The following is a 10,440-nucleotide window of genomic DNA, read 5'->3' on the forward strand; positions in this document are numbered from 1 at the left end:
CGACTCCCTCCCGGCTCTCACCTCATCCACCGCCCGGCGGGGCAGGTGCAGCATCCCCAGGAGCAGCTTGAGCTTGACGGCCGAGGAAAGGCCGTGGAAACAGAGTCGGATGTTGTCGATGACCGAGGCCGTGAGCAGCGAGGCGATGCTCGGCGGTGCCCACAGCTCGTCCGTGGAGCCCAGTTTGTTGTGCAGCCACAGGCCGGTGTCGCTCTCCCGCATCGACGCCATCTTGGGAGCGGGGCGAAAAAAGAGGGGATTCTCGACGGGCATTTTATGAAGGCACCTAAAGGGAGGAAGGGAGGGGGTGAGGACCCCTGCGGGTCGCCGTCTTGTTCGTAAGCCAAAATGGCGGCGCCCAATGAGATTGCGCTTAGGAAGGCGGAGGCTATGCCGTAACCTAAAATGGCGGCGCCCAGGAGGTGAAATGCAATAAGGCGCTTCTCATCTCTCGGCCAAGTGCAAAATGGCGCCCGCCACAGCTCTTCGTCCGTACTGCAAGATGGCGCCGCCTCACTGTAGAGAAGCTCCTCTATCAGCCCCAACTCATTGTCCCTCACAGTTCGCCCTGACTCCTCCAGGGCAGAAATGGGAGGAGAGCCGCGAGTGGGCCGGTAGAGCTGGGGGCAGAGCTTCCTGCCCGAGGTGGGCTGGCCCGGGCGCCTCCCGGCGCGGCGCTTTCCGGGGCACCACGTCTGCTTCCCTCACAGCCCCAAGCCCCCTCGGGCGGGCGCGCCGCCCGCTCCCTCCCTCCGCGCCCGGCCCGTGTTCCCACCCAGCGCCGCTCCCTGGCGCTAATGCCGCATTAAAACGCTTTAATCCCGGGCCGCGGCTCCTTCGAGAGCTGCCCGCCCCGAGCAGCTCGGGCGAGGCGGAGAGCCCCGCCCGCGGTGCTGCCTCTGCCAGGGGCGCAGTGTCTCCTCCATGGTTGTGCCCGAGGTTGGCGCGCTGGGTGCCTCAGCCATGGCGGAGGGGATCTGAGGGGCCGGGGCACAGGGGGAGGGCGCGCAGAAACCCGCAGCGCCAACATCCGTGTTCCCTATGTATTCGGCTCGTGGTTATTAAAATGTGAAAAAAACGAATCAGTTGCCTAAATCCTGGAAGATTCAAGGGGCTTTCAAGCGCAGCATAAACGGTTCATTTTAGCGCGTCTCTGGTTGAAATACAAGTAGGGGAATTGTAGGAGTGCGGAGCAGATTCTGCTGATCTCTTTCTCCTACGTTTTTGAATGAAAACGTTTTCTTTACAACATTCCGCCTTTCAAAGTTGTTTACAACCTGATTTCTCTCGGAGAGCAGAGCAATTGTTGCCGAGCTGCTCTGTATTTCCTCAACACAGAATCACAGAATACTTCAGGCTGGAAAAGATCTCGAAGATCACCAAACATCAACCCAGCACTGTCTAGGCCACCACTGAACCATGTCGGCAAATGCCACATCTCCACGTCTTTTGAACACTTCCTGCAATGGCGATTCCACTGCTTCCCGGGGCAGCCTGTTCCAATGCTTAACTACCATTTCAGGGAAAATGTTTTTCTTACTATTAAATCCAAATATGGCATCATGGAGTCTTTTATTTTGTTCATGTTACTGATATCCAAAATGCTGACTGCAGCTATGACTTCTGTCAGTGTGGAAGTATTTTGAGGCAAAGAGTTTCTGTGTGAATAAATTATATATTACTACATTGTGAATTTTTTTTCCATACCTTATCATGCTTTTTTTGGTACCATTGCTACCAAGTTGCTACCACAAATTTATGCTCAAATCTGATTTAAGACAGAACTTTTGTGAGCAGTGAGCTGATATTTTAGAACATCAAAATCAAAGTTGAGGCAGTTTGTGTAGCACATAAATATCCAGAATTTCTGTCTCGATATGTGAGTTCAGTATGTAGCTGGGGGGAATTACTTATCCACAATTAACTATTTATCTGTTAGTTTGTACAGAAAAAAAATTGTAACTAAGACACTGAGGTAAATTATTACATTGGAAAATAGTAGGAAATTAATTAAAGCAAAAGGTTTAAAAATAGCTGTAAAGGAATTTCATTAGTTTAGTCATATAATCAACATGTAATTATCACTAGTAACCTTTGTCCCCCATTAATTATATCCAGTTAAAGGTACGCACCAGTATTGATAAGTCTTTGGTACTTCCTTATCTATCGGGTAAAATCCATGAGATAGTGTTAAAAAATCTAATTAAGCAAGGAAAACTAGTGACGTTCTCATGTTCTAATTGTGCAGAAAAGTAACCAACTCTTTTTAAAGTTGTGTTAGGGGAGGTAAATCAGAGCATGTTTGCACAGCTGGTTGTCTTCCAGCAGTAGCTGTAACAGATTTAACCTGGTTCTGTGAGATGGCACAAACTCCACCGGTTCAGGTGGCTGGACTGGCTGTCCTTTGAAGAGATAGCTCTGTTTCCCTAAAGTTATTGTGGGATTTGGTGCTGCCTTTCTCCGGAGAGCCAAGCTGCAGGCTGATGGAAGCTAAGGAAGGTTATTACACACACTCTGTTCCTGTGCTTTCCTTGAGGTATCTATTTTTGGGCACTGTCATTGTGGAGGCACTGAGCTGCATGGCCATCTAGTCTGAGCTGCTGTGATCACTTCTGTGTTGCTATCTGAAGTGTGGCTTGAGAAGGGAGCCTATTCTGTGATGTGTATCTGGCATGTAAAGATTTGCATGGTCAGTTTGGCTCCAGCCCTGCCACCTGCAGATTTGTCCCTCTGGTTCTTAACTGAAGAGGCATCAGACACTCTGCAGATTAAGACAAAGTGCCAGCCTGCTGTAAGAGCTTTTGTCTTGCCAGCTACTTGTACCTTAAATATCTGTTGGAATAAAGTGCCTTTTTTTTTTAAACCTAAATTTTGTTTAGCTTGGGTAGTGATTTTCAGAGTAATATGGCAAATATAAAAAGGCTCATTCCTCAGGGATTTCTGGAGCTGGAAAGGGTGCACTTGATTTCTCTGGAATGCTGTTTATCCCTCAAGATGTTGCATTGCACAGATAACTGTCTGCAGATGTTTTTTCCTGTAAGTTGCAGGTCCCTATTTCAAAGGAGGTGATGTTGAATATGAAATTGTTGAGAAGAATTGGAGCATACTACAGAATTGACCAGGGGGACACCCTGGATTCACTCACCTGGTCATGACAGTATTCAAATCAGAGCCAGACATAGGCAAGGGTTCATTTCTTTGAATCTCTTTATAATTGTTTTAAGAAAGGTGCGAATTTGTCTCACACCAGAACCAGTGCTCCATGACTTTCCCAACCTGCAGTTTTGCCATGTTACCTGTTGAAATATTGTCTATCTAGTCCTGCACTACCCAGAGCAGGGTGCTGTGTTACCTGTCAGATCCAGGATAATTGTTTGTACTCAGCAGGATGTTCAGGGGCAGAGCCTGGAGCCGTTCTGGTTCAAGGGAAGGCAGCACAGCATCTAGTACACTCCTAGGCAGAGGTTTCAGCTGGGTGTTGGCTCTGATCTCTCAGTGAACAAGAAGCTGCTTTGCTGTTTTTAAGGCAGTGCTGAGGCATGTGCAGTACACATAGTGCTGGCATGAGCAGTGGCACTAAGCTCAGGCTGGCACCTTGTCCTGCAATGGCAGGAATGGCCGTGTCTGAGCCAGCAGGGCTTTGGGCTGTGATTCATGCCTTGCTCACAGGGGCCAGCCCAGGAAGGCAGACAGAGAGTAGATTGTGTATTATCATATAACTCATCCTCCTGCTCCCCCAGCATTGCCATCAGGACCGATTAACAGCTTTTCTGTGAACTTTTGTGTTTGTATCTTGAGTTCTAAATACCACATCTTTTCAATAGGCTTTTAAAGCACAGTTTCCTAGGTTTTCAAAGCAGAAAAAGAAGATAAATTTTATCCTTTGATGTCAGGCTGCCATGTAAGTTTACTGTGGGGTTAAGCATTTAGAGCAGTCAGGGGCACTAATGGAGTAACTGGTAGTAGTACAAGTCTAATATCCTTTATGGTGACTGACAACAAAGGGTTCTCAGTGGGTCTGAGGTACACAGTTAATTGTTATTAAGCAGTAGTTGATTTTATAAAATGGTATTCAGTGTCAGTTTGAAGACCTGCAAATACATTATACATTTTTATGGTAATTCAGTTTGTAAAATGCTGCTTATTATAGGTTAATGCAATTGTGTGGGTGCACCATTTTGTGTGGGAGTTTTATTTGACCCATTTTAAGACTGCTGTAGCAATGTGATCTGAGAGGACACATGGGGTGAGAATTTACTCAAATAAAACCAGATTATCTGACTTCCTCAAGTCTAAAGCAAAGCTTCCTTGTGGGAACCTCCCATGTCAGCTGTGACACAGCCAGCTCCCTTCCCTGGCAGGCAAATCCTCTGGCAGAAATAAAGATAAATAAGGATAAAAGCCATGAAAAATATCCTGGTACATCTTGTCCTGTGAATTGGCATGGCATGATGGGCAGTAATTGTTTCAGTGGTGCTCCATCCAGCTGCCTGTGTCCAGGATTATGCTTACATTGCTGTCATACCCTCTTGCAACTTCAGTCACATGATGTTGTGATTATTTTTCCTCTCAAATAAACTTCAAAGTGATGTAGTGACTTAAGACCAATGATGAAAAAGGCCCATGAAGAGGAAGAAGTTGAACTCAAGACAGTAATTTCCCTTCTATCTTGGTCTAGAGCAGTTTAACTTGATATACTCCCACTCTGGGCTCTGATGTGTGGCTGATGGGGCCTGAGCACTGAAGGTCAGCAGTGATGAAAGAATTTCATTGAGGTCTCTGTAGAGCAGCACACCTACCTGAGAGCTCCCATCCTTGAGGGAACACCCATCTGTTTGGAAACAGATCTGTTTGGTTGCCTTTGCCACCTCTTCCATTGTCTTTCTTTTACTCTTGGTTTTAGTAAGATTTTTAGTACATTCATGTAACAAAAGGAAGAATTAAAATTGTTATTTAAAACATGAAACTAGGAATGCAGAGCTCAATTAACTTCTCAATTACTTCTAATAAATAAGAACACCATCACTATGAGCAGTCCAAATACCATTAATCAGACCTAACAATGTGCAAAATTAAAGACCATTAGAGGTTTTGAAAAACCCCTAGGACCTAAAACACAAAGTGTTGCACATAAATAAATGTGTTGTTTTAAAGTCATATATTTGCCCATGCACTGTGCTTCAGATTGTCTTTGCTTATGATGATATGGCCAAGTGGTAGAAAGGCCTTGCATTGGATCATCTGTTACTTGACATCTCATGGCATACAGTGTATAAAGCATCATATTGTTATTTTGCTGGAGGCATAATGCTTTCAGCAGCTGTCACAATGAAACTTGCTGTGAAATGAGGGGTATTAAAGGTTGTGACATCAGGGCACGTTGAGACAGTGCTGTGATCTTCCACAAGGAAGTCATGAAGTTTGCAAGGAAGAATGCTTCCCTCTTCATAATCCCTGGGACTTTGTTTGTCAACACCTATAAGTTTCTTTCCTTTTTTCTCTCCCTCTTTATTATGTTTCAGAAACTATTCTTCATCTTAGTTCATTTTTTATCACACTTCATGCATGTGGAATTCAGGAATGTAGGACTGGATAAGATGTCCTACACAACCACTTGCTGTCATGTGCCATGTTATTACATCAGTCTTTTGATAAGCTATTAAACTCCATGTTGCAACTGGCTTGACTGTTTTATCCTGCTGCTGAAGGCAGAAGAGTATTCCAGAAACTCACTGCTCTGGCAAGGATTGCTACCTTCTAATTTCCCAGCTAGACTACACCCATTTTTATAACAGCTTCTTCTCTTCTTTCTTTGCAAAGCGGATGAACTTTGAATTAAAGCAGAATTTTTCAGCCTCTGTAACAATTTTTTGCTCCTAATTTCTCTGTTTGAATGATATTTAATACTTTCCTTGCCACACCTCTTGATGGAGTCCAGGATGCAGTTTGCATTATTTGCAGTGAGAATGCACTGTTGGCCTAAATGGGCTTGTGCTCAGCCCAACATTAGCCTGATTCCTCGGTCCTTCTGCTGGGCTGATGCTCAGCCAGTTTCCCACCTGTCCTCATGCCTGGGGTTTTCTATCAAGCTTGAGGTATCTCTCAGCCTAGTCCTCAAATCTATCAAGATCTCTCTGGATTAAGTTCTGCCAGTCCTCGTGCCTGTCCTCATGTCAGCATTCCTTCCTTTGGCATCTGTAAAATTGCTTAGGGTGCACTCTGTGTCATCATCTGACGCACGCTGTTCTTCACTTGCTGCATGTCAGCCATTCCTTGAGCCTGGCCTGGCCATCCAGCTAGTTTTCAAACCATCTGACAGACTGCCTGCCAGCCCTTGCCTTCTCACAAAAGACCATTTTTTTGTGTCATTGTATAAATTAAAGTAGAAGATAAATGGGGTTTTTTGTTTGTTAGTTTTTGCTGCTGGTTGGGTTTTGTGTTTGGTTTGGGGTTTTTTGTTTGTGGCGGGCTTTTTTGTTGTTGTTGTTTTGGTTTTGTGATTTGGTTTGTTTTTTTTTTTTGGTCATAGATCCCACACTGAGCACTTGAAGAGAGTTTAAAAGCCCAGGGAGCACAGAAAGGACATACTAAAATATCTGGATAGGAATTACAGTACCTAAGTCTTAACCAGACAGCATTGTGTTCCATGTGCCCTTTTCCACCGTTTGAGATACTCCATGTGTGATACAGCTGGATGTTCCAGGCGTGATTTGGGACATGTAGGTATCTGGGCCTGAAACTCTGTGAGTCATGGAGAACTTGCATTTCACAGCTCATCTCTGCCTGCTCTGAATCCTGGCCAACAGTGGTAGCAACACAAGATAGGAGTACTCAAATTTAGAAGCTGATAACTCTAACAGACAAAATTTCCTGCTTTTAGTGGTAGCTCCTGACCCAGTGAGCTTTCCAGAGCTATTGCTGGTGTATTTGTTACTCTTGTAATTAAAAGAGATTCCTTAAGGCAGTATTTGCTTGAGTTCCATGCATAAAGTCAAAGAATTCTCTCTTTCCTACACACACAAAAAATTTGATGCAAATCATTAATCAAAAAATTATAAAAATTCACCCAGCTCTCCAGCTTGTCTGAATAAACCATAAATACCAGTTAGTGCCTGACAGTTAAGATCTCTGGTGTTAGTTAGGATTCTGCTATGAGAAGTGGAGTTTTTTTTTCAAAAACACAGATTACAGTAGGGAAAAAAAATGCAGACATGTCCAAATACCATGACAAGACAAACATATCTGAGGAATCTGTCTGAAATCAAAACATCTGTCATCATTTAAGGGATACTATGAACTTGAACTATAGTCCCTTAAAGATAAAATGAACTGAAAGTTTTCAAGGTTTTTTATGCCAGCAAATTCTCTCCACCTATTTTTGTTTTTGAAATAACACTTTAAAGTGTTTTACTTTTGCTCTTTCCATTGCTATGAGAAAAATCCAAATAAGCAGGGGAAGATTACTAGCTTACTCCACAACTTCAGAGCTAGGTAGAGAACAATATAAATTATTATAAATCTTTTAATATTTTCTCACTTGTAAGTTATCTTAAGCTTTATTGGCTTTATTGTAGAAGTGTTTCTGGCAAATGCTTTACTTTTAAAGCAATACTTCTGTAATCTGTAGGAAAGGTTAGGTTTATAGCAAAACATAATTATATTTTATCAGATATAATTGGAAAAATAAACAATCTTGCACTCCTTACACTCCTTGTATTTGGTCTAATTTCATCTAATAAAACATATTACCTCTCCTTCCAAACTCTCTTTTCCAGCACAGATTTTCTCAGCTGGATTTCCTCCAGAACTGAAATAATAAATTACAAAGTTGCAGCTTTTGCAGGCAGACTTGGAATATTTCTATGTGATTGTTTATGAATTATTGAGACATTGCTACTCTCAGAACAAACTGATATTGCATATCCATTACAGAACCAGTAAATTAACTCAGATTAGTATGACGTGCTGAGAATTTTCTTTCTTTTTAAAAAAGTTATTATTATGATTTCAGCAAGACTTTTGTTATATTCTAGTAACTGAGGTGATATCCTGATTAACACATTTATAGAGAGCTTCAGATGCATAAATTTGGTTTGCATGTACTATTGGTATCCTTTGGTGTGGTGGATGCCAGTGGATTATATTGACTCAATCCCTGCTAAAAAGGATTCTCACCATTTTATGAGATTTGTACATGTGTTACCCTGTTTAACAAAGAGGCAGCAAAGGACTAGGGTAGATGAAATTCTATGCTTAGGGCCAGGTAAGAAAAACTAGATGAAGCAGGTCTTTAATTCAATTCTCCAGCATCTCATTGGTGTTTTTTCTGGGCATTTTCCCCCTTGAAGAATCACAGAATGATAGAATGTTTTGGGTTGGAAGGAACACTCCAGATCATCTTGTTCCAACCCACTGCATGAGCAGACTTCCACTAGACCAGGGTGCTCAGAGCCCCATCCAGCCTGGCCTTGAACACTGCCAGGGACAGGACATCCCCAGGTTCCCTGGAAAAACCTCTCCCAGTGCCTCATTGCCCTCTGGAACTGAACTCTTTTGAAAGAGAGATCAACTGGGTAAACCAAGGAGGAGAAAGCTAGAGATAAAAATAATGTTGCACTTTTCCCAGTTTACAATTGTGTTAATGAGGAGGATGTTTAAATCCAGCTTAGTGCAGTAATCCATTTTTTAGTGCTGGGTAAATTGAAAGTAGCTTGCAGGAAAATGTTCTGGAGTGGACTGAATTGACACTCACACAGAAGAATTTTTGATCTACAGCTTTTAATGCCCTTTTCAAGGGCAACATCATGGCCTTAGCTTTTCCAGCTGATGGAGGAGGGAGTGAGAAGAGCAAAAGAGGAAAGAGAAAATGAGAAAAAGTAAAATCCTTAATAATAAAAAAAATCAGTAAATGTTTTGGAGAAAGTAATGATATAAATTTTTCATATTATTTCCTAAAGTATCTTCAGATCCTGCTTAGGAGACCATCATTAGGAGGTCAGGCATAGTAGGGAGGCACTAAACAGGGAGCAATCTCACAAACAGACTCACTGGCACTGAGCTGTGTCATGGGGTGACAAAAATAATATAAAAGCTTTTAAGGCTGCAAAGTCAAACATTCTGCAGTTAAAAACTGCCAGGTTTTGTGGTTTTTCAGAACTTTGATTTGCCTTCTGTTGTATTTGACTGCAAGGCAGTCATTAATGACAGGAGCTCATTAGTGGCCAGAGAGGACAGTAGTCACTTAATGAGTCATTCTTCAATATTTTGTTCTCTTTTTGATGCCTGATATGGGACTCCATGCCTTACTACTTACTGTTCAAATTCTGCTGTGAAGGCAGAGTTACCAGTTTTGTTATGCGTTTTTCAGTGATATACAACAGGGTTGGAGCTGAGAGCTTCACAAACAGAATTCAGTGTATTTTGATAACATCCTCATAAATTAAGGAGAAAATAGCATTACAGCTAATTACATTACATTGCAGTTACATTTTTAGCTGTAAAAGCACAAGATTAGAATTTAGGCTTTCAGCAAAACTCTGTACCCAGTTCATGGCCAGCCATGAAAAATGGGTTTTTAAGTGGCTAATTCAGTAGTCTGTGAGAAGGATAAAAATAGAATCCAGTCCTTCTGAGCTGCATACAAATGCCTTAGCCTGGAACCACTTTTTTTCCTCCTGCAATCATAGTGTTCACTGTCTGCAACAAACGAGCCAGGATTCTGTGGACAAGATCTGATTCATCACACAATCCTGACTCATCTCCATACCATGGTCCATTCTGTTCACTGAGTTGCTATATACAGCTCTATGCCAACAAGCTAGACATGCTTCCCTAAGCATGATGGAAAAGTGGTAGAGGGAGGAAAAAGAAAAAAAGAGAGAGAAAAAAAAGAGAGAAAAAAAGACCATTCCTGCAAATATTTCTAGCAGGCTTAATGGTCCTGGTATTCCTCTGCCTCTACCCTGATGTGGTTTCAGTGTGTGTCTGTGCATGTGTAGGTTAAATGTATAAAAACCCCTTCATTTGAAAGATGGGTTAAAAACGGCTCATGAGATGTATGGAAGACAAGTGCTGAGACGGAGAGGAGGAATTCTGGTTGCCAAGAGGCTTAGGGGAATTTGCTGGTAGGAAAATAAGGCCTCATTTAGCTCTGGAAGGATGTGTCTTGCTGTTTCCCGCCACTGGCCCAAGATGGTTAATGTGATCCTGACCTGTGAAAGATAACAGCATGCTCCTCACCCTGAGATATTAAGCACTGCTATTCATTGCACCACTTCCCTCCTTAAAAAGAGCAAGATAAAATCAGTTCTCATCCTTTTCCTGATGGGTGATGGAGCTAAACCCCTTGAAGAAGTGATAACACATAGGGGAGGGATTGTTTTGCCTTTAAATTCCTATCAACAGCCTTCTTGTGGGTCTGCTTCAGCTTCTTGGTCTCTA

General features: G+C 42.6%; 1 protein-coding gene across 3 annotated transcripts in view; it reads right to left on the minus strand.

The window, feature by feature from the left end:
- The window catches only part of NELFA (negative elongation factor complex member A), a 26,827-nt gene extending 26,391 nt beyond the window's left edge, over positions 1-436 (minus strand). For all 3 annotated transcript variants that reach the window (XR_004082130.1, XR_004082131.1, XM_005424710.2), the window contains exon 1: positions 22-436. Coding sequence is in view for 1 of the 3 variants with exons in the window: in XM_005424710.2 (XP_005424767.1) it covers positions 22-273 (252 nt within the window). In the remaining 2 variants the exon portion in view is untranslated. The remainder of the gene's footprint in view (positions 1-21) is intronic.
- Positions 437-10,440: the final 10,004 nt, after the last annotated feature.

This window comes from Geospiza fortis, unplaced genomic scaffold (assembly GCF_000277835.1).
Source record: "Geospiza fortis unplaced genomic scaffold, GeoFor_1.0 scaffold147, whole genome shotgun sequence".
In the NCBI taxonomy this organism is placed as follows: domain Eukaryota; kingdom Metazoa; phylum Chordata; class Aves; order Passeriformes; family Thraupidae; genus Geospiza; species Geospiza fortis.